The 24,981-nt window shown below is 51.6% G+C and overlaps 1 protein-coding gene across 2 annotated transcripts in view; it reads left to right on the forward strand.

Moving 5' to 3' along the window:
* Positions 1–24,981, forward strand: part of LOC116952044 (cadherin-7-like) — a 105,377-nt gene that overhangs the window by 12,270 nt on the left and 68,126 nt on the right. For both annotated transcript variants that reach the window (XM_032971049.2, XM_032971048.2), the window contains exons 2-4: positions 21,751–22,167; positions 22,572–22,730; positions 23,955–24,090. In XM_032971049.2, coding sequence (XP_032826940.2) covers positions 21,919–22,167; positions 22,572–22,730; positions 23,955–24,090 — 544 coding nt within the window. In that variant the 5' untranslated portion in view covers positions 21,751–21,918. The remainder of the gene's footprint in view (positions 1–21,750; positions 22,168–22,571; positions 22,731–23,954; positions 24,091–24,981) is intronic.

Consider the following 24,981-nt stretch of genomic DNA (forward strand, 5'->3'; position numbering starts at 1 on the left):
GAGTGCCTGGTGCGATGTGTAAACATCGCCACGAGGGAGACAAAGGCGGCCGGGTGTGGTGCTGGCCACCCACCCTGTCGTGTGCCGTGCCGGCCTTCATAGGTGCTACTCGCTAACGGCATTTGCCCCAAACAACTTGTTAAAGGCTATACGGGGGATCTTTGTCTCTTTTTTACTTTGTATATGCGTATCCGTGAGCGTTGGTGTGTATGTATGTGTATGTGTGGGGGAGTGGTAGTGTAGTGGTTTGCGCACATCACTACGAACCTGGTCTCATTGTGTGTAAGGATCTGCATGGGAATCTATGAGTCTTCACATCTGTCAATGTCGACTGGCCAGAGACCATCAACTCACCATGCGTGATAACCACTGTTTAATCACAACCAAGCCTATGCAAGCCTGTGGGTCTCTATGTGACTCCATAGGCGTTTATGTGAGTCTACGTTTCCCTCTGATCGGGCTGAGACCATGAAATCGCCACGCGTGAGAACCAACTGATTAATCACAGCTGGCTTGACTGACACCTGGATTCGAACCCAGGTTCGCAGCAGTGCCGGCTCAGCGCTGTGAGCCTCTGAGTGACCGGTGGAGTCTCCATATCTAAAGCCGCTCCGATTTGTTCAAAGGTGACCGGCTGTGTACATTGATATGTGTCTAATATACGATGCAATCGTGAGATTGATGCAATTTATTTTTGCATGTCAAGAGTCCCCCTAGACTCGTAGAGTCATTTGAGCCAAGTACTCCCTTTCTCTCACCTTCTCGCTGGGGTCTCACCCTCTCCAGCCAGCAACCCACCCACCCTCACTCCCCCTCTTCCCCAGGGTCACCACCAACCCCGCCCCTCGCCTCCACTCTTCCCACCCCTCACTGTACCCTGAGCTTAAATAGGTGTAGGGGGATATAGAGATACACATGCAAAGACAAATACCCCCCGTGTAGCCTTTTAAGAGGTTTGGGGAAAATTCTGTTCGTAGTTGCATATAAAGGCCGGCACGGCACGTGAGTGAGTGGGTGACCGGAACCACGCCCGGCCGCCTTTGTCTCCCCAGCGACGATATTTACGCATCGCACCAGGTACTCTACTCATTTGAGGCTGAATCGAACTAGGGGAGGCCCAGGACCTGGTTAAGATAATTGTCGCCGGTGTTGGTCGTGAGCGGGAATCGAACTCGGGTCGGTTGGGGCAAGTGCCGTTCGCGAGCAGCACCTATGAAGGCCGGAACGGTACACGAGGGGGTGGGTGGCCAGCACCACGCCCGACCGCCTTTGTCTCCCTAATGGCAATGTTTACACACCGCACCAGGTACTCATTTGAGGCTGAGTCGACCTAGGGGAGGCCCGGGACCGGTTCAGATAATCGTCACTGGTGTTGGCCGTGAGCGGGAATCGAACCCGGGTCGCCAGGTTCATAGCGCAGCGCGCTAACCGCTACACTATCGCTCCCCACTACACACACATTCTCACACACACACACACACACACTCTCTGTCAGCACACACACACCCACTCTCGCGCACTGTCACACACACACAAAAAGTAATCTCTTATCTCAGACCGACCTCGTCACCTACACGCGCGCACATCCCCCACGATATTGACCTCCGCCCATTGACTCGGCCATCCCCGCCGTGACTACTCCCCCCCGCGTCCGCCCGCGGATGCTGCCCGCAACACGCATCCAAAAATTAATACCGCCCGCGATAAACCGCGATCGATGACAATTGGAACACACACACGCACACGGACACGCGCGCGCGAAATAACCTGGCGATTTACCTCTTTCCCATATCCGTCTCTCCACGTAAAATATATATAGATAGTGTACGCAAAAATGTTTTACGCATTCCATCAGCCGCACCGCCTTCTGAGAGGGCGTTATTTCAGCAGCAGTGGCTTTACAACGCGATCGAAACTCTGCACCGGTTCCGACATTGAGTGTCTCAGGGGGGTGTGGGGGGGGGTGAGTGGTCAGCACCACGCGAAGTCGCCTTTGTCTCCCCAGTGGCGATGCAACCACATCGCTGGGTACAAAGACCCCCCGTATAGCTTGAACTACGAGCAAGCAGCGATGAAGGCCGACACGGCACACGAAGGGGTGGGTGGCCAGCACCACCCCCGGCCGCCTTTGTCTCCCTAGTGGTGATATTTACGCATCGCACCAAATACTCATTTGAAGCTGAGTCGATCTCGGGGATGCCCAGGACCGGTTAAGATAATCGTCACTGGTGTAGGCCGTGAGCTGGAATCGAACTCGACCGCCGGGATCTGTAGCGCAGTGTAGCGCTAACCGCTACGCTACCGCTCCTCACACGCACGTCCGGACACGCGCACGTGAGTGCATACGCAGGCCACTCTTACAAACGGTAGGTAGCGCTGTCCATGGTGCTGATCGCACGCGGCGTGAATACAGCAGACGCGGGACACACGCGCACAACACGTGCGCATTCGTAACACTTCGAGCACATGCATACGCGCCGCATGCGCATTAACAGCCTGCTGGGATGAGTGCTGTCAAAGCGAGTAGCACCCGAGTTAAGGCCGGCACCGCGCACGAGGGGGTGGGTTGCCAGCACCACGCCCGGCCGCCTCTGTCTCCCTAGTGGCGATGTTTACTACACATCGCACCAGGTACTCATTTGCTGCTGAGTCGACTTGGGGGAGGCCTAGGACCGGTTCAAATAATCCTCACTGATGTTGGCAGTGAGCGGGAATCGAACTCGGGTCGCCGGGTTCATAGCGCAGCACGCTAACCGCTACACTACCGTTCCCCACACACACACAGACATACACACACAGACACACACAGACACACACACAGACACGCACACAGACACACACACACAGACACACACAGACCATAACCCTCTCCTCTCGAAATCTCCACGAGCCGTGGTCACGTCGCCTGGTCACCATTGACTCGTCACGCGGCCACAAGATCACGCGGCAGAGAGGGGAGCGTGACCATCCCTCCCAACGACTACCCCTAGTCTCCACCACACCCCCTACGCCTCACCACTACCCCTCACCACTCATACTCCTCACCATACCCCCACCCCTATCACACCTCTACCCCTCACTACTAGGCATCCCAAGCCTTCACCACACCTCTACCCTTCACCACACCTCTACCCTTCACCACACCTCTACCCTTCACCACACCTCTACCCTTCACCACACCTCTACCCTTCACCACACCTCTACCCTTCACCACACCTCTACCCTTCACCACACCTCTACCCTTCACCACACCTCTACCCTTCACCACACCTCTACCCTTCACCACACCTCTACCCTTCACCACACCTCTACCCTCACCCCTCGCCCCACCACTCTTCAATCTCTCCCTCCATCTCTCCTGAACTCCCTCAATCCCCCTCTGCACCCCCCCTTCATCGCTCATTACACCCCCTCACCGTCCTCCCTCTCTACTCATCCCCTCACCTCCCTCCGTCATCCTCATCGTGCACTCTCTCAACACCCTCTCGCATACTCCCTCCACCTCCCCCCCCCCCATCATTCTCCCTTCAATCCCCCTTCACCCTCCCCCCTCCCCCTCTCTCCGTGAGGTCTCCCACCTCCCCTGCACGCATCTCCATGGACTTAATCAATCACCTGCTTCCAACGAGGGGATGGAGCGGGAGATGGGGGTGGGGGAGGTGAAGGGGGTGCGAGGGGCGGGGATGTGGGGGATAAAAGTCGGTTTTGAGGTCACCTGTCACTCGCTGAAGTAGCCCCGCCCTTCCTTACAGACACGTGTGCAAACAGACACACACAAAAATACAAAGGCAAAGATCCCCCCGTATAGCCTTAACAGACTGTTGGGGCAAGTGCTGTTAGCAAGCACCTATGAAGGCCGGCACGGCACGCGCAAAGGTGGGTGGCCAGCACCACGCCCGGCCGCCTTTGTCTCCCTTGGGGCGATGATTACACGTCGCACTAGGTACTCACTTGAGGCTGAGTCAACCTAGGGGAGGCCCAGGACCTGTACAGATAATCATCACTGGTGTTAATGGTTGGTGAGCGGGAATCGAATCTGGCACTATGCTACCACACCCACAACACCACCCATACATACACACACACCCGGGTAAGGTCACACACGCACACTCGCACAATTGCACACACACACACACAATGAGACATTCACAACAGCACACACACGCATATATCACCACACACACACACATCAAACGCGGGCACACACGGGCACCACCGCCCTTCAGTAATTCATCATTGTGTTTCTCTGCACCGATATCCAACACAACCGCGTGCCAGTGCGTGAGTGTGTGTGCGTGCGATATCGCGTCCCTAGTGGCCGGTAAAAAAGAAAAAAAGGATTAAGCGAGCTGCACTCACCCTCGTACAAATCGGTGAGCTACAGAGACCTCGACTCACCCTCACAGAGATCTGTGAGCTACAGAGACCTCCACTCACTCTCATAGAGACCTGTGAGCTACAGAGACCTCCACTCACTCTCATAGAGACCTGTGAGATACAGCAACCTCCACTCACTCTCATAGAGATCTGTGAGCTACAGAGACCTCCACTCACTCTCATAGAGACCTGTGAGCTACAGAGACCTCTACTCACCCTCATAGAGACCTGTGAGCTACAGAGATCTCCACTCACTCTCTAGAGACCTGTGAGCTACAGAGACCTCCACTCACTCTCATAGAGATCTGTGAGCTACAGAGACCGCCACTCACTCTCATAGAGACCTGTGAGCTACAGAGATCTCCACTCACTCTCATAGAGACCTGTGAGCTACAGAGACCTCCACTCACTCTCATAGAGATCTGTGAGCTACAGAGACTTCCACTCACTCTCATAGAAATCTGTGAGCTACAGAGACCTCCACTCACTCTCATAGAGATATGTGAGCTACAGAGACCTCCACTCACTCTCATAGAGACTTGTAAGCTACACAGACCTCCACTCACTCTCATAGAGATCTGTGATCTACAGAGACCTCCACTCACTCTCATAGAGACCTGTGAGCTACAGAGACCTCCACTCACTCTCATAGAGATCTGTGATCTACAGAGACCTCCACTCACTCTCATAGAGACCTGTGAGCTACAGAGACCTCCACTCACTCATAGAGATCTGTGAGCTACAGAGACCTCCACTCACTCTCATGGAGATCTGTGAGCTACAGAGACCTCCACTCACTCTCATAGAGACCTGTGAGCTACAGAGACCTCCACTCACCCTCAGAGACCTGTGAGCTACAGAGACCTCCACTCACTCTAATAGAGACATGTGAGCTAGAGACCTCCACTCACACTCATAGAGATCTGTGAGCTACAGAGACCTCCACTCACTCTCATAGAGATCTGTGATCTACAGAGACCTCCACTCACTCTCATAGAGACCTGTGAGCTACAGAGACCTCCACTCACTCTCATAGAGATCTGTGATCTACAGAAACCTCCACTCACTCTCATAGAGACCTTTGAGCTACAGAGACCTCCACTCACTCATAGAGATCTGTGAGCTACAGAGATCTCCACTCACTCTCATGGAGATCTGTGAGCTACAGAGACCTCCACTCACCCTCAGAGACCTGTGAGCTACAGAGACCTCCACTCACTCTAATAGAGACATGTGAGCTAGAGACCTCCACTCACACTCATAGAGATCTGTGAGCTACAGAGACCTCCACTCACTCTCATAGAGATCTGTGATCTACAGAGACCTCCACTCACTCTCATAGAGACCTGTGAGCTACAGAGACCTCCACTCACTCTCATAGAGATCTGTGATCTACAGAGACCTCCACTCACTCTCATAGAGACCTTTGAGCTACAGAGACCTCCACTCACTCATAGAGATCTGTGAGCTACAGAGATCTCCACTCACTCTCATGGAGATCTGTGAGCTACAGAGACCTCCACTCACTCTCATAGAGACATGTGAGCTAGAGACCTCCACTCACACTCATAGAGATCTGTGAGCTACAGAGACCTCCACTCACTCTCATAGAGATCTGTGATCTACAGAGACCTCCACTCACTCTCATAGAGACCTGTGAGCTACAGAGACCTCCACTCACTCATAGAGATCTGTGAGCTACAGAGACCTCCACTCACTCTCATGGAGATCTGTGAGCTACAGAGACCTCCACTCACTCTCATAGAGACCTGTGAGCTACAGAGACCTCCACTCACCCTCAGAGACCTGTGAGCTACAGAGACCTCCACTCACTCTCATAGAGACATGTGAGCTAGAGACCTCCACTCACACTCATAGAGATCTGTGAGCTACAGAGGCATCCACTCACTCTCATAGAGACATGTGAACTAGAGACCTCCACTCACTCTCATAGATACCTTGAGCTACAGAGACCTCCACTCACTCTCATAGAGACCTGTGAGCTACAGAGACCTCCACTCACTCTCATAGAGACCTGTGAGCTACAGAGACCTTCACTCACTCTCATAGAGATCTGTGAGCTAGAAACCTCCACTCACTCTCATAGAGACCTTGAGATACAGAGACCTTCACTCACTCTCATAGAGATCTGTGAGCTACAGAGACCTTCACTCACTCTCATAGAGATCTGTGAGCTAGAGACCTCGACTCACTCTCATAGAGACCTTGAGATACAGAGACCTTCACTCACTCTCATAGAGATCTGTGAGCTACAGAGACCTTCACTCACTCTCATAGAGACCTGTGAGCTAGAGGCCTCCACTCACTCTCATAGAGATCTGTGAGCTACAGCCACCTCCATTCGCCACTTATCGCAGACGTTCACGGTTCGAATTCACCGGCCGCCCTGGTTGTCACTGCAGTGGGCATTCACCATCAAACGTCAACAATTGAAAAATTCTACCGCAAAATACCCAGCGCACCCTCCTCAAAAAGAGCCGTGAGACTTGAGTGATGCTAAAAAAGTGCAATGATGATAACAAAAAAAGGTGATCACTTAACGCCACTTGCCCCCCAAAAAAGTCAGTCAATGAGGGGGTCTTTGTCTGGGGTGGCGCAGTGGGGATCTGCGGAGCAGTGGTTCGCCCACTGCGCTATGCAGCCGGCGACCAGAGTTCCAAGTCCCGCTCACGACTACGAACAGTGGCGCAATTCTGAACCTGTTGTTAGCCTCCTCCAGGTCGACTCAGCCTTAAATAATAGGCAGCTGGTGCGGTGCGTAAAAATCATGACTCGAGGTGTCAAAGGCGAACCGGGTGTGGTGCTGCTGGCCACCCACCCGCTATGTCGGCCTTAATAGGTGCTCGCTAACAGCACTTGCCCCGACAGTCAGTTAGAGGCTTCACAGGTGGGGGGGGGGGGGGGGGCGGGGGGGGGAGTGGTAGCGGGAGACCTGTGTCTTCGTACGTGTCCGCTATAATGAGTCAATGATTCATGCGGCTTAGTGAATCTCTCCCGGGTGCAACACGCGCACAGGAGTAGACACGTGTTTTGTGTTGTATGTGTACGCCCGTGTGGTTTTGTAGTTTGTAACTGTTGTGGCATTACTGCTGCTGTTGTTGTTCGGAGACAGATAGGAGAGCAAGGAGAGAGAGAGAGAGAGCTGATGCGCCAGTGTTCTCCCCGCAGCTTCTGTTGTTGTGATTTGCACTCATTTTCCTATCGCAGACAGACAATTGGAGTTGGCGTTTTTTTTCTCTCGTTTCGTTCGCAATGGCTTCTGTTTCGACTAATGTCATTGCGCATCTGTGTACCGCCCGACATCCTTATGTTCATACCGTTGTTGTTGTTGTTGATGTTGTTGTGGAATTGTGCCGTGTGTTGTGACAACGCCCCGAGACTTGCGGTAGTCCTGTGAGTGTTGCGTGATTTTGTTGGGTGGCTGAGTGAGTGCCTCGCATGGCCCACGGAGAGATGAGAGAGGCGAGACCTGTTGTGTCTGTGGGGTGGACTGATACGTGGGGTGGACTGATACGTGGGGTGGACTGATATCTGGGGTGGACTGATACGTGGGGTGGACTGATACGTGGGGTTGGCTGATACGTGGGGTGGACTGATACGTGGGGTGGACTGATACGTGGGGTTGGCTGATACGTGGGGTGGACTGATACGTGGGGTGGACTGATACGTGGGGTTGGCTGATGTGTGGAGTGGACTGATACGAGGGGTGGACTGATACGTGGGGTGGACTGATACGTGGGGTTGGCTGATGTGTGGGGTGGACTAATTTACGACGTGGACTAATAAATGAGCTGGCATAATGTATCGGGAGTCGAACTCGGGTAGCCAGGTTCGTAGTGCGTTGCGCGAACTACTGCACTACCACACACACACAGACTGTACACAAAGGGAAAACAAAATTTACGTTCGTTTTAATTTAAGTCTCTGACAACGCTCAGGGCTGGTGATGAACGTGTAATATTGTAGAAGGGTTGACGTGTGTGTGTGCGTGAGCGTGGGGAGCGGTGGCGCAGTGGTTAGCGCACCACGGCGCTCTCGGCCAATAACAACTCAGTCTCAAAATGAGTGCCTGGCGCGGTGTGAAGTTAACATCATCACTGGGGAGACAAAGGTGGTCGGCTGTGGTTCTAGCCACCCACTCCTTCGTGTGCCGTTCCCGCCTCCATAGGGGCTCAATGAGAGCACTTGCCCCCAACATTCTGTTATGCCTATTCAGTATTGCGGTGGGTTACGACGTCACTTAAGGCTGAGTCGACCTGGGGGAGGCCCAGAACGAGTATGAGACATCACTCGCACCGGGTATCCTCATCGGATCGCCGGAGTTCGTAGCGTTACACGCTAACCGCTGCGCCACCGCTCCCCTCACTCACACACGCGCTCGCACGTAGACACCACATCACAAGACGCAGCATGGCTAGAGAATGCCTGGTTGCTGCTTCATGACCTTTTAGTGAGGTTGTGGGGGTACGCAGGGAGAATGGGAGGAGGCGCAGATGCCGGGGGGGTGGGGGGGAGCGGGGGTGAAGAGGGAGTTCGTTCTAATGAACTCCATCTTCAGCGGCGTTATTGTTGTTATCGTTGTCGAGACAATGGGCCCGGTTAATGGGCAACAGATGAGGCGGTAAGAGGAGGAGGATGATGTTAAATGTGGTGGTCGTCTGGTGGTGGAGTGGTGGTGGTGGTGTAGCGGGCAGCGCCCTCCGCTACGAACCCGGCGATCCGAGTTCGATTCCCGCTCACGGCCAGCACCGGTGACGATTGTCTGAACCGGTCCTAGGCCTCCTCCCCTAGGTCGACTCGGCCTCAAATGAGTACCCGGTGCGACGTGTAATCATCGCCACTGGGGAAACAAAGGCGGCCGGGCGTGCTGCTGGCCACCCACCCCCTCGTGTGCTGTGCCGGCCTAAATAGGTGCTCGCTAACAGCACTTGCCCCAACAATCTGTTTAGGATACACGGGGGGTCGTTGTCTTTGTCTTTGGTTGTGGTGGTTGTGGTGGTGGTGGTGGTGTTGTTCGTGAGTGATGGTGGTGGCTGGAGCGGTGGCGCAATGGTTAGCGCAACGCGCGACGAACCCTGCGGCTTCCAGAGTTGTATTTCCAGTCATCGAGTGTGTTGATTTTCTGATGATGATGATGATGGATATCATGCTAATGATGATAATTGTATGATGATAACGCGTGGCGAGCAGGTCATCCATGTTTATCATCATCGGTGCGATGATGATGGTTGTGATTCTGACTATTCGGCGATGATGCTGCTGCTGACGATGGTGATGACGATGATGCTTGTGATGATTTTGGTGCTATTGCTGCTGCTGTTGATGATGCTGATGATGATGCTGGTGATGCTGCTGCTGATGCTGCTGATGATGCTGATGCTGCTGGTGATGTTGATGCTGATGCTGCTGATGATGCTGATGATGATGCTATTGCTGCTGCTGTTGATGATGCTGGTGATGCTAGTGATGCTGCTGCTGATGATGATGCTGATGATGATGCTACTGATGATGATGCTGCTGGTGATGTTGATGCTGATGCTGCTGCTGATGATGTTATTGCTGCTGCTGTTTATGATGCTGATGATGATAATAGTGTTGCTGCTGCTGATGATGCTGGTGATGCTGCTGCTGATGATGCTGATGATGATGCTGCTGATGGTGATGCTGCTGCTGCTGATGCTGATGATGATGCTGATGCTGCTGCTGCTGATTATGCTGGTGATGCTGCTGCTGATGCTGCTGCTGCTGCTGATGATGATGCTGCTAGTGATACTGCTGCTGATGCTGCTGATGATGCTGATGATGTTGCTGCTGATGATGATGCTGCTGCTGCTGATGATGCTGATGATGATGCTAGTGTTGCTGCTGCTGATGATGCTGGTGATGCTGCTGCTGATGATGGTGGTAATCCTGCTGCTGATGCTGCTGATGCTGCTGCTGCTGATGCTGCTGGTGACGACGATGATGCTGCTGGTGATGCTGCTGCTGATGATGATGCTAGTGTTGCTGCTGCTGATGATGCTGGTGATGCTGCTGCTGATGCTGCTGCTTATGATGCTGATGCTGCTAGTGATGCTGCTGCTGATGCTGCTGATGATGCTGGTGATGATGTTGCTGCTGATGATGATGATGCTGCAGCTGATGATGATGATGATGCTGATGATGATGCTGCTGGTGATGCTGCTGCTGATGCTGCTGATGCTGATGATGATGCTGATGATGTTGCTGTTGATGATGATGCTGCTGCTGATTATGATGATGCTAGTGATGCTGATGATAATGCTAGTGTTGCTGCTGCTGATGCTGCTGATGCTGCTGCTGCTGCTGATGCTGCTGGTGACGACGATGATGCTGCTGGTGATGTTGCTGCTGTTGATGATGCTAGTGTTGCTGCTGCTGCTGATGCTGGTGATGCTGCTGCTGATGATGCTGGTGATGCTGCTGCTGATGCTGCTGCTGATGATGCTGATGATGATGCTGCTAGTGATGCTGCTGCTGATGCTGCTGATGATGCTGGTGATGATGATGTTGCTGCTGCTGATGATGATGCTGCTGATGATGATGCTGATGATGATGATGCTGCTGCTGATGCTGATGCTGATGATGATGCTAATGATGTTGCTGCTGCTGATGGTGCTGCTGCTGCTGCTGATGATGCTGGTGATGCTGCTGCTGATGCTGCTGGTGATGACGATGATGCTGCTGGTGATGCTGCTGCTGCTGATGATGATGCTGATGATGATGCTGCTGCTGCTGATGATGATGCTAGTGATGCTGCTGATGATGCTAGTGTTGCTGCTGCTGATGATGCTGGTGATGCTGCTGATGATGCTGGTGATGCTGCTGCTGATGATGCTGGTGATGCTGCTGCTGATGATGCTGGTGATGCTGCTGCTGATACTGCTGCTGATGCTGCTGATGATGCTGCTGGTGATGACGATGATGATGCTGGTGATGCTGCTGATGATGCTGCTGATGATGCTGAGGATGATGCTGCTGCTGTTGATGATGATGATGCTGATGATGATGCTGCTGCTGATGATGATGATGCTAGTGATGCTGATGATGACGAGTAGTGGCAGCCACCGTTTATCTGTTCGCGTCTCGGTCGCCTCGAGGCGCAACAACAAATGCCGCGCGGAGGAAAGCGGCGCATGCGCTCGTCGCTCGTAACACGAGGCGCACAGACAAAGGTGGCCCGTGTAGCCTCGGACATGCTGTCGGGCGGGGGGGGAGTGCTGCTAACAAACGACGAATTAGATCGCGTTAGTGTGGCGTTGTTACGTACGCGGGGTCTGTTCTGCTGTGTGGACGCTGAAGGGTCTCTGTGCGAGTCTATGGATTTATGTGGGTCTCTCTAGCTGAGACTTTGTAAATACCCTGGGTCTTTGTGTCAGTCTCTGGGTCTCTCTATGCGAGTCTATGGGTTTATGTGGGTCTCTCTAGCTGAGTCTTTGTAAATACCCTGGGTCTTTGTGTCAGTATCTGGAACTCTATGGATATCTCTGGATCTCTCTATGCGAGTGTATGGGTCCTTGTGGAAGCTGGACAATTACAGAGGCCCTACAGAACAGACTAGAGGCAACGTAAATGTGGACTTTTAGAAGGAGGATGCTATACATTTCACGGACACGGGCACAAGATGAGTGACGTAATTATGTCATGGATAGCAGCAGTGCAACAAAGCCAGCAACACGAACGAGCAAATGATGAGACGAAATCAGTGTTGGATTCCTTCGACGTGCACAGTGATGAGAACACGAGAGACGGAATGTGGATGTTGTATTGACGTGCCACGATTATAGGAGCGGCAAAGAGGCCCCGGGGGAAGAGAGCGAGTTGAGTTCCCCCCCCCCCCTCCGCCGCGAGCGATGAGAGCGACGGGGGATTGCGACTGCGAGGAGCTTCTGATGCCGAGTTGCTGAGTGGAGATCGTGGGGAGGGCTGAGCGGAGAGAAGGCTACGTCTCTGATAACGGCACGGCTCAGAGAGAGAGAGAAATACACTAACATTGCCTATAGACTAACATTGCCTATAGACTAACATTGCCTATACACTAACATTGCCAATACACTAACATTGCCCATAGACTCACATTGCCCATAGACTAAAATTGCCTATACACTAACATTGCCCATAGACTAACATTGCCCATAGACTAAAATTGCCCATAGACTAACATTGCCCATAGACTAACATTGCCTATAGACTAGCATTGCCCATAGACTAACATTGCCCATAGACTAACATTGCCCATAGACTAACATTGCCCATAGACTAACATTGCCCATAGACTAACATTGCCCATAGACTAACATTGCCCATAGACTAACATTGTCCATAGACTAACATTGCCCATAGACTAACATTGCCCATAGACTAACATTGCCCATAGACTAACATTGCCCATAGACTAACATTGCCCATAGACTAACATTGCTCTTAGAGTAACATTGCCCATAGACTAACATTGCCCATAGACTTACATTGCCCATAGACTAGCATTGCTCATAGAGTAACATTGCCCATAGACTAACATTGTCCATAGACTAACATTGCCCATAGACTAACATTGCCCATAGACTTACATTGCCCATAGACTAACATTGCCCATAGACTAACATTGCCCATAGACTTACATTGCCCATAGACTAACATTGCCCATAGACTAACATTGCCCATAGACTTACATTGCCCATAGACTAACATTGCCTATACACTAACATTGCTAATAGACTAACATTGCCCATAGACTAACATTGCCCATAGACTAACATTGCCCATTGACTAACATTGCCCATAGACTAACATTGCCCATAGACTAACATTGTCCATAGACTTACATTGCCCATAGACTAACATTGCCCATAGACTAACATTGCCCATAGACTAACATTGCCCATAGACTAACATTGTCCATAGACTAACATTGCCCATAGACTAACATTGCCCATAGACTAACATTGCCCATAGACTAACATTGCCCATAGACTAACATTGCTCATAGAGTAACATTGCCCATAGACTAACATTGCCCATAGACTTACATTGCCCATAGACTAGCATTGCTCATAGAGTAACATTGCCCATAGACTAACATTGTCCATAGACTAACATTGCCCATAGACTAACATTGCCCATAGACTTACATTGCCCATAGACTAACATTGCCCATAGACTAACATTGCCCATAGACTTACATTGCCCATAGACTAACATTGCCCATAGACTAACATTGCCCATAGACTAACATTGTCCATAGACTAACATTGCCCATAGACTAACATTGCCCATAGACTAACATTGTCCATAGACTAACATTGCCCATAGACTAACATTGCCCATAGACTAACACTGCCCATAGACTAACATTGCTCATAGAGTAACATTGCCCATAGACTAACATTGCACATAGACTAACATTGTCCATAGACTAACATTGCCCATAGACTAACATTGCCCATAGACTAACATTGCCCATAGACTAACATTGCCCATAGACTAACATTGCCCATAGACTAACATTGCCCATAGACTTACATTGCCCATAGACTAACATTGCCCATAGACTAACATTGCCCATAGACTAACATTGTCCATAGACTAACATTGCCCATAGACTAACATTGCCCATAGACTAACATTGTCCATAGACTAACATTGCCCATAGACTAACATTGCCCATAGACTAACACTGCCCATAGACTAACATTGCTCATAGAGTAACATTGCCCATAGACTAACATTGCACATAGACTAACATTGTCCATAGACTAACATTGCCCATAGACTAACATTGCCCATAGACTAACATTGCCCATAGACTAACATTGCCCATAGACTAACATTGCCCATAGACTAACATTGTCCATAGACTAACATTGCCCATAGACTAACATTGCCCATAGACTTACATTGCCCATAGACTAACATTGCCCATAGACTAACATTGTCCATAGACTAACATTGCCCATAGACTAACATTGCCCATAGACTAACATTGCCCATAGACTAACATTGCCCATAGACTAACATTGCCCATAGACTGACATTGCCCATAGACTAACATTGCCCATAGACTAACATTGCCCATAGACTAACATTGCCCATAGACTGACATTGCCCATAGACTAAAATTGCCCATAGACTAACATTGCCCATAGACTAACACTGCCCATAGACTAACATTGCCCATAGACTAACATTGTCCATAGACTAACATTGCCCATAGACTAACATTGCCCATAGACTAACATTGCCCATAGACTAACATTGCCCATAGACTAGCATTGCCCATAGACTGACATTGCCCATAGACTAACATTGCCCATAGACTAACATTGCCCATAGACTAACATTGCCCATAGACTGACATTGCCCATAGACTAAAATTGCCCATAGACTAACATTGCCCATAGACTAACACTGCCCATAGACTAACATTGCCCATAGACTAACATTGCCCATAGACTAACATTGCCCATAGACTAACATTGCCCATAGACTAACATTGCCCATAGACTAACATTGCCCATAGACTAACATTGCCCATAGACTAACATTGCCCATAGACTGACATTGCCCATAGACTAACATTGCCCATAGACTAACATTGCCCATAGACTAACATTGCCCATAGACTGACATTGCCCATAGACTAAAATTGCCCATAGACTAACATTGCCCATAGACTAACACTGCCCATAGACTAACATTGCCCATAGACTAACATTGCCCATAGACTAACATTGCCCATAGACTAACATTGCCCATAGACTAACAATACCCATAGACTCACACAGGGTGCTCTCATTTCCACCGTGCACCCTCTCTGTGCTGTTATAATAGTAATGTTATAAGAGTAATATTATAATAATGTTCGTGTTATTTTCTCGGCGCAGAGGGAGGTTTTGGAAGCCGCGTCTGTGGGAACGATTGTTCGCCTCAGCTCGGCACGTCTGAGACCTCCACAGGCGCTCTGATCTACGATGGCAATCACGCGCATTCTGAGCGTCCTGGGTCGTGTCTGAGCGTGTCTCCGCCTGTCCCTCCGCGTGTGTCTCCGCGTGTGTGTGTCCGCATTTCTCCGTGTGTCTCCGCGTGTGTCTCCACGTGTGTCTCCGCGTGTGTGACCGCGTGTCTCCACGTGTGTGACCGCGTGTCTCCACGTGTGTCTCCACGTGTCTCCGCGTGTGTGACAGCGTGTTTCCGTGTGTCTACACGTGTGTCTTCACGCGTTTCTCCGACGCGTGTCTCCACGTGTGTCTCCGCGTGTGTGACCGCCTGTCCGCGTGTGTCTCCACGTGTGTCTCCGCGTGTGTCTCCGCGTGTGTGACCGCGTGTCTCCACGTGTCTCCGTGTGTCTCCACGTGTGTCTCCGCGTGTCTCCGTGTGTCTCCACGTGTGTCTCCGCGTGTGTGACCGCGTGTCTCCGCGTGTCTCCGTGTGTGTCTCCGTGTGTCCCCGCGCGTGTCTCCGTGTGTGTGTGACCGCGTGTCTCCGCGCGTGTCTCCACGTGTGTCTCCACGTGTGTCTCCACGTGTGTCTCCGTGTGTCTCCGTGTGTCTCCGCGTGTGTCTCCGCGTGTGTCTCCACGTGTGTCTCCGTGTGTCTCCACATGTGTCTCTACGTGTGTCTCCGCGTGTGTGTGACCGCGTGTCTCCGTGTGTCTCCACGTGTGTCTCTACGCGTGTCTCCGCGCGTGTCTCCATGTGTGTCTCCACATCTGTCTCTACGTGTGTCTCCGTGCGTCTCCACGCGTTTCTCCGACGCGTGTCTCCACGTGTGTCTCCACGTGTGTCTCCACGTGTGTCTCCGTGTGTCTCCGCGCGTGTCTCCGCGTGGCTACGTGGCCAGTGGCTTTACCGCCCAGTTGTGGTTGGGTGAGTGTACTCTGTGCCGCAGTCTCATAAGGGATAGGGAGCCGAGTTAGACTCCTGGCCAAGGTCAGGGCGCCACGGTGGCTAGGAGATGTTAACTCCCTCGCTTGGTATACAGGAGGTCGTGGGTTCGATCCCCGACCATGACGCCTGCTGCATATTTGGAATTTAAATGCATCTCTCTCTCTCTCCACGTGGTCGCGTGTATCTCTCAACATTTAAACTCAACATCACACGCGTTTAGAGTATGTTTTGCTGCTATAAATGGCCACATGGTTCAGCTAGCATTCGTGACAGTCTCAGGTCGCTACTGAAAATGAGACATGTGTAGCTCAATGGGCCGTATCTGCTAATTATGTTTTTTTAAGTTAAATAGTGAGATATTCATCACAGATGTCTATGGTTTATGACAGCGACTGCCGACCTAAATAAAAACAATGTTTGCTCATCACCGAATAAGGGAAAAGACTGGTAACGAAATGGGGGCCAACAGCCCAAGCGCCACGGCGTGCAGGCGGGCAGGCACGTCCCTGTGCGGAGATGGAGCGATGAAAATGAATTGATGGATTGATGATGGGTCGTTGGCAATCGGTGAGACTTTGCAAGATAAACCGGGCCTCGTGACCATCACATAGATAGACCATGCCTCACTGTGTTAATGATGATGATGATAACGACGCCGGTGATTAGGTAATTCACGGCTCCTCTATCTGGGGAATAAATGCAACCCACCAATTAAGAGACATGTTGGTCCATTCTTCATTCATATCTGTTAATAATACTACATAAAAATATATAATCCATTTATTACTACTACTACTATGACGGCGAGTCTTGTGTTATTTTCGGAACTCGAGGATGCGGCTGCATTATTAACGCGGCTGCATTATTGATGCGAACACAGTCGAGATCATTGCAAAGTTTAGACGTCAGCCTCGCGGCGCTGCTGACTCGCGGGTTGTCTGTCTGTCTGCCGGCCTCGCTCGCTCGCTCGTACACGGACCGCCACACACAAAGACAAAGATCCCCCAGGTAGCGTTTAACAGACCGTAGGAGGCACGCGCCGTTCGTGAGTAGCGCCTGTGAAGGTTGGCACGGTACACGAGACGGGTGGGTGGCCAGCACCACGCCCGGTCATCTTTCTCTCCCCAGTGGCGATAGGTTTACACATCGTGGCACGTGCCCCTTTTAAGGCTGAGTCGACCGAGGGGGGACTCCCAGGACTGATTCGGATAATAATAATAGTAATAATAATTATTACTGGTGGTGCTGGCCGTTTGTATTGATCGAACTCGGATCGTCGGGTTTCGTAGCGCAGAGCGCTAGGCACTGCACTACTACCACTCCGGCCACAAAAGACAACAATCCCCCATATAGCCTTAACAGACTGTTGGGGAAAGTGCTGTTAGCGAGCACCCGATTGCCTTTGTCTCCCTAGTGGCGATGTTTACACACCGCACCAGGTACTAATCTGAGGCTGAATCGAATTAGGGGAGGCCCAGGACCTGTTCGAATAATCATCACTGGTGGTGTCGGCAGTGGGCGCGAATCGAACTCGGGTGGCCGGGTTTGGTAGCGCGGCGCGCTAACCGCTACACTACTACCGCCCCCCAACCACACACACACACACCACGGACCCCACGCATTGCTTTGAGTGAGATCAGATCCATGGACAGCGCCTAGACGTGCGTGGCAGTACGGACGTTGCAATGCTGTATCCAACCAGCTTACACAATTCGCTGTCCACGGTGCTGAGTTCACTTCAATGAAATACGCCAAAGACAAAGATTCCCCGTGTAGAAATATCACGGGCTGTATGGACACGCGCTGTCATAGCGAGTAAGCACCCGAATAAGGCCGGCACAGCGCACGAGGGGTTGGGTGGCCAGCTCCACCTTTGTCTCCCGAGTGCTGATGTTTACATTCTGCTTCAGCTACTCATTTGAGGCTGAGCCGACCTACGAGAGGCCCAAAGAATGATCGTTATTGGTCGTGGAGAGGGAATAACTCTCGGGTCCCCCTGATCGCAGCGCATTGCACAAAACCACTGCGCCACAGCTCCCCACTTAATCCACACACCGGCACACACACACAGGCATACATGAACGAACAAACACACACACACACGCGCGCGCGCGCGGCGTTAATATTTAAATTCTGCGGCATTTCAAACTCGGGGCGGTGTGTTTATGGGGTGGGAGTAAGTTTGGAGACCCGGACCATGAATACGCCCCACCCCTAACCTCTCTACCCCGAGCCCCCCCCCCCTTTCCATGTCCCCCACCCTCGCCCTCCTCTCCCGCACCCCCAACACGTTCACCCCCTGCGGTGATTGCCCGAAGACTTGACGAGCCACGTAATCATTTTACCCTGGCCGCAGCAATCAGCTGCGCTCACGTGACCTCTCCTTGCAGCCACTAGAGGCGCTACGATTCACCGACGGGATTTATTTTCTTCTTCATAAAGCGAGCGTTCTGCACGCAATCGTGGCCGTGTCCCTCCCTCCCCTCCCTCCCCTCCCTCCCCTCCCTCCCCTCCCTCCCTCCAGCAATCCAGCCAGCCAGAAAGCCAAACTCGTTTTTTGTAATATAGTTATGAGACGTAATGTCGTGACAATGCTGCATTGGCAGTGGTTCACAATGCAACATCACCACGAAACTTACTCGAACAACGATCGTCGATCCCAACACCGTGTGGCGCGCGTGTGCGTGTGTGTGTGTCCTTAAACGTGCAATACAATAAAACAGATGACCTTTCGAACGATGGCACCTTTCTTCAGAGCACGCGTCGAAGAGTCCACAATCGGGTGCGGAATTTACGTTGGCGCCTATCAAATCGGTCCTCGAAATTTTATTTGAGACTCCGAATCGCGACGTTTTTTTATTTTGTTTTTACCATCGAGTCGAAATCGGTGGAGGAAACGGGGGGGTGAGAAGGGGGTTGCGTGCTGTTTGTCGTCCCGACCTTCATGCCTGTGTTCAGCAAAGTTGTATTCACCGTTTAAAAAAGAATAAAATTGTTAACAATCTTTACATTTTAATTTAAACCGGTTATTGGGTGAGACTGCAGTGGTGGCAGTGGTGACCAAGCAATGTGCTACGGAGAAGGCCCATTGCCCGAAACGTTGCCTATTATATGTTTTTATATATATATTATATAATCGTTATACGTATATATGAATATATATACATACATAATCACCTTTCAGGTAACATTTCATATTTTTTGTTGTTATGATTTGTTATCGATATATTTATTTACGTGATAAACACACGGCGCTTTGAGTATTTTGAAGGCGCTTTATAAATGCCGCGTATTATTATTATTATAGCAATAATTTTTATGAAATTACAAAAATATGTAAAGCCTCAACTTCGCCGTCTCTCTCGTTCGCACTGCTCCTCGCCCCGTTGTCCGTTGCCAGGAGCAGTTGAGATGTCGCATGCCGCGTAATAATTTGCATGCAATTTGCGTTCATTGTAAATAATTAATTCTTAAGCACATGCTTAAATGCGCGCATCAATTTAGTGCTCAATGAGGCGGCGGAGACTACATTTGGTGGCTGGTGATGGTGGTTGTGATTACCACCGCATGCCCAAGCGGCTTCTGTTCGGACGGATAGAGAGAGGGGGGGGGGCGTGGAGGGCTAATCGTGCGCGGCACTGGGCCGGAAAGGATAATTAGCTGATGCGGTACAGGAGAATGTGAAGCTGAGTGGATGAACCGATGGCTGGTACCGGTGGTGTCGAGATCTACCTCTGTGGAGACGGAGGCTCGCGAGGAACGCTACTGGGCAGTTGGAGGCAGTCGCCCTCCAGCAACAGCGGAGGGTGGAGGAGCTACGCTGCTCACAACAACGAGCGGTCGCGTCCGGGGGGGTTAAATCGCAGCGAGTTGGCACAGCGGGGAGCACAGGTGGTGCGTATGCCAGTGGTCATCTCAGTCAGTCAACCCACGGCACCTGGGTCTGACCCGTGACCAGCAGCGAGCACAGTGCCTGGCACAGACGCTGTGACGACGTCACCGCCACTTAGTGGCGAACGGCGGTCGTTGCTGTTGTGATTGTGGTGGTGGTGTGATGTTGATGTCCGTTATGGACAGCTCTGAGGTGGTCAGGAGATGGCAGTGCAAGAAGTAGGATCGTGAATCTGTCTGTGCGGAGTTGTCTCGGATTCATAAACCTCGCGCGCGTGTGTCTGCTGGGGATTTGCTCCGGGATTCTCCGATTTTTCCTTCACCACACGAAGCTAAACTCTCATCACTCAGGGAATTCATGGCCCACACTATCCCACCGTAGCAGCACCCTCTTGGGCAATGAATCATAATGTGCATTAATGCTGAAGGAATCAGATGAGCTATGAAGCTCTTTTTTCACAGATGTCCAGTAGGCGCGGGTAATAACGTTACAACACTAAACAATAAAATATATATACACGATAGTAGTGCAAAGTACAGGAAAGATAAACAAATCCCCCAAAACACATACGAATAAAACTAAACCATCCCCATCCTACCAGGCAAAGCCCACTGAGGTCTTCAATACATTTTCAGAAGCGACCTGGCCACAAATGATAGTTCCTGAGACTCCGTGAGGCTATGCTGGGGAAGTAAATAGACACATTCTTAGCTCTTTCAGGTGTGATGACGACCGTTTGTGTTATGGTCGAAACGTCGTGAGAATTTTTATTGTTTTATATATATATTATTATTTTATTGTTTCCCTTCAACGTGACTTTACCGAAAGAGCTAAGAATATGAATTACTGCAGTCACGAAAGCTTTAAATCAAAATTTAGTAAATAGACACGTTTATAATATAGTATTATGTTACACTCCGTCACGTGGGCATACGTATACCAATACAGCATTGGGGGTTAGTGGATCACACAGGGATGGGAGTACAGTATCTCAGGTTCTAGGTTCAAGGGTTCTTATGACAAAGGTGGTGATGATCCTGTTGCTGCTGCTGATGGTGATGATGTTGCTGATGGCGATGCTGCTGCTGCTACTGATGATGATGGCGAACAGCTGCTGTTGCTGTTGATTGTGGCCTCACTATATGTATGTTAAACTTCGTTCGCACCGCACGTAGCCAACTGCGTTAATCGGAGGTGCGTTAATGATATTGCTGCTGCTGCTGATGATGATATTGCTGCTGCTGATGATGATATTGCTGCTGTCGATGATGATATTGCTGCTGCTGATGATGATGATATTGCTGCTGATGATGATATTGCTGCTGTTGATGATGATATTGCTGCTGATGATGATATTGCTGCTGCTGCTGATGATGATGATGATATTGCTGCTGTTGATGATATTGCTGCTGCTGCTGATGATGATATTGAACCACTGCCATCCCTGTTGTTGCTGCCTGCTGCTTCTGCTGCTGCTAGTGCTACCGCTGTTGCTGCTGGTGATTCTGATGTTGACGCTGATCATTATCCCCGCTCTCGCTCCCCCCTAACCGCCAGTGATTTCCACAACCGTCAAATTCAAAGCTTCCCACAAGTCCGCCTGCTCGTCAGCAGCCCCGGGTCCTCGTTCTCCTCTACCACCACTAGGATCATCATCATCATCACCACCGCCACCTTCTCACCAGTCGCCCGTATTTGAGGACGTTATATCTGGCTACAAGAGAGATGCGTTCGGCCGGCTTCGACCTCCCGCTTCTCGGGGGAGCTGTCCTTCTCCTCCTGCTCCTCGTCGTCGCCCTAGCCCCTCTCCAGCCAGCGACCGCAGCCTGGCAGGCGATCCAGCCAGGTCAAGGCCAGGCTCAGGGTCAAGGTCAAGACTTGGGGCTGGCTCGGAGGAGCAAGCGGAGCTGGGTGTGGAATCAGTTCTTCGTGGTGGAAGAATTTAAAATGCCCGAGCCTTTCAAGATCGGCAAGGTGAGTCGTTGTGAGTGCGAGATGTTCACTACCTCGCCCGGTATGCAGGAGAGCGTGGGGTCTATTCCGACCCTGACGCCTGCTGTATATTTGCAGTTTGCATGTCAATCTCTCTCCCCATGGCCGTGTGGATTTTTCTCCGGGCCCTCTGTTTTTTTTCCCTTCCTTTCCTCCACATTTAGAATCAAAGTGTTTTTGACTCTGGGTGGGGTTGGTAACTGGCTGGGCGTGTCTAGTGGGCAGGGCTGAACGCACGTGTCCTGGTTGAGCCTCCAATAAAATAAAGTCCTAAGCTTTGCCCCTTCACGACTCCTACTTGTCGAATGTCAAGACACGTGATTGACACAAGCTGTCTCTCGCTCTCTCGCTCCACCCCCTCACCCCACACCGGCCCCTCCCCTCAGCTCCACTCTGACCAGGATCCTGGGGACGGATCAGTTCTCTACCTGCTCACGGGGGAGGGAGCAGGATCTCTCTTCACCATCGACGAGCACACGGGGGACATCCGAGTGTCCCAGGCTCTGGACAGGGAACAACAGTCGCTCTACACCTTGCTCGCGCAGGTAGAGGAGGGGGAGGGGTGGGTGGGTGGGGGGGAGGTGGGGGGAAGGTGGGGAGGGAGGTGCGAGGCAAAGGGGTGGAGGGTTAAGAAAGAGAGGGAATGAACAGGGAGAGTGAGGGAGGGAGGAAGCAATGGGTGAAGTGAAGGAGGGAGGGGAGGGAGGGAATCAGTGGAGGGAGGGAGTCAAGGTGAGGGAAGGAGGAGGGGGGAGAGGGGTGTGGGGGAGTAGGAAACGGGGGATGGAGGGGAGGGTTGGTGGGTGGTAGTCCCGGGTGACAATCCCTAACCAATCATTCCCTTCCTTAGCAGCCCCAAGGGCAGCACTTCCCCGCGTACCCTGCTGCTACAGAGAGGAGCGTTCGTCGCATGACAGCCAAAACCGATATTTTTAAATCCTCACGTCTGGAATTTAGCCAAAAACGAAGTGCAGTGCCTTCATTTAATATGACAGGGGTTGTTTTCGCATGCCTGTGTGCAGTGATTGTGATACGATTCTAAATCGTCCTCTCTGTGTGAGTCTATTTGTATCTACTTAAATGTGTGTGAGTCTGCAGGTTTCTGTTTGGGTCTACGGTTCTCTATGTTGTCTATGGGTCTCGATGTAATCTATGGATCTCTATGTGAGTCTATGGTTATCTAAGTGCGTCTATGGGTCTCTGAGTCTCTGCTTGAATCTATGGGTATATTTGTGAGTTTACGGGTCTCTGTGTCAGTCTATGGGTCTCTCTGTGAGTCTATGGGTCGTTGTATGAGTCTAAGAGTCTCTGTGTGAGTCTATGGATCTCTCTGTGAGTCTATGGGTCTCTGTGTGAGTCTGCGACTCTCTGTTTGAGTCTATGGGTCTCTATGTGAGTCTATGGGCCTATGTGTGAGTCTATGGGTCCCTATGATAGTCACTGGTGACCGGGCTTAGGCCATCAACTCGCTACACTAAGAGACCCCTGCGCAAACGCTGCGATTGTGGCTGAGACCTGGATTGGAACCAAGGCTTTGCAGCGGTGCCGGATTCTTGTCCCTTACCTCCGGGCTGCCACGCTCCCCCCCCCCCCACCTCCTCCTGTGACAGACGGATATCCTCCGATATATTTATGCCGTCCCTGTGGTGGTTGGCGTGGTTGTCTCTGATTTGCGATGTGGCAGGCTCATAAGTGATGCGGTTGACACACGAGCGATGCGGTTGACTCTAGAGTGACGTGGCTGTGACGTGGCTGTGACGTGGTGCAAGGTGGTGGACGCGGTGACCAGACAGCCCCTGGAGCCGCCCACGCAGTTCGTGGTCAAAGTTCAGGACATCAACGACAACGAACCGCGCTTCCCCGACGAGCCATACCACGCCAGCGTGCCAGAGATGTCTCCCATCGGTGAGCCGCCGCTCACATCCGCTCACCATCCACCACCATTCGTTGTCCTTCCCCGCCCCCCCCCCACCTCCGATTAGCGCGGTTGGCTACGTGTGGTGTGAAAGAAGTTCAACATGCAATCATGCACACCACGCACCACACTCTCGCTTGCGCTACATCATCCCATGAACGTTGGCCCAACGTTGGTCCAAGGTCGGACCAACATTCGTTTGAATTTCGTCCAACGTTGGACGAACGTCGGGCCAACGTTGCGCCCACCACATACCCAACGTTGCCCCCGCGTCGGCCTTTTCACCCGGTTTATCCGCGCGCAGGATATTGAAGCAGCGTCTCTGCGGCTCTGTGGCGCAGTTCAGATCAGGGTGGAATAAACGGAGTGAGAAACGTCCGCGCGGCCTCGCGTTTTTTTTTTTTAGGGAGGTAAATAAAGAAAGAAAGGGACATTTTTTTTTTGTTTTTAATTCGGCAGAGTGAAATATTTGGGCGGAATAAATTTTGGCCGAGAGCTGTTGGGTGATGAATGCCCGGGACCGTCCTGGTGGCTGCATTGCTGGATTCAGAGCGAGCGGGAATATCGGAGAGATTATGCGTGATTGAGATGAGCTCAAGTGGGGAGTGTCAGTGGAGGTGATAGAGTGAGTGAGGGTTGAGACACTTGGCGGAGGATGCGGCGGTGGTGGCGGTGGTGGTGGTGGTGGTGGTGTCGGGGAGTGGTGGCGGCAGCGGTTTGCACGCTGCGCTACGAACCCGGCGAGCCGAGTTCGACTCCCGCTCGCGGCCAACGCCGGTGGCGATTATCTGAACCGGTCCTGGGCTTCTCCCCCTAGGTCGACTCAGCCTCGAATGAGTACCTGGTGAGGTGTGTGAACATCGCCACTAGGGAGACAAAGG

This window comes from Petromyzon marinus, chromosome 45 (assembly GCF_048934315.1).
Source record: "Petromyzon marinus isolate PM22_M1 ecotype Great Lakes invasive population chromosome 45, UKy_Petmar_22M1.pri1.0, whole genome shotgun sequence".
In the NCBI taxonomy this organism is placed as follows: Eukaryota; Metazoa; Chordata; class Hyperoartia; order Petromyzontiformes; family Petromyzontidae; genus Petromyzon; species Petromyzon marinus.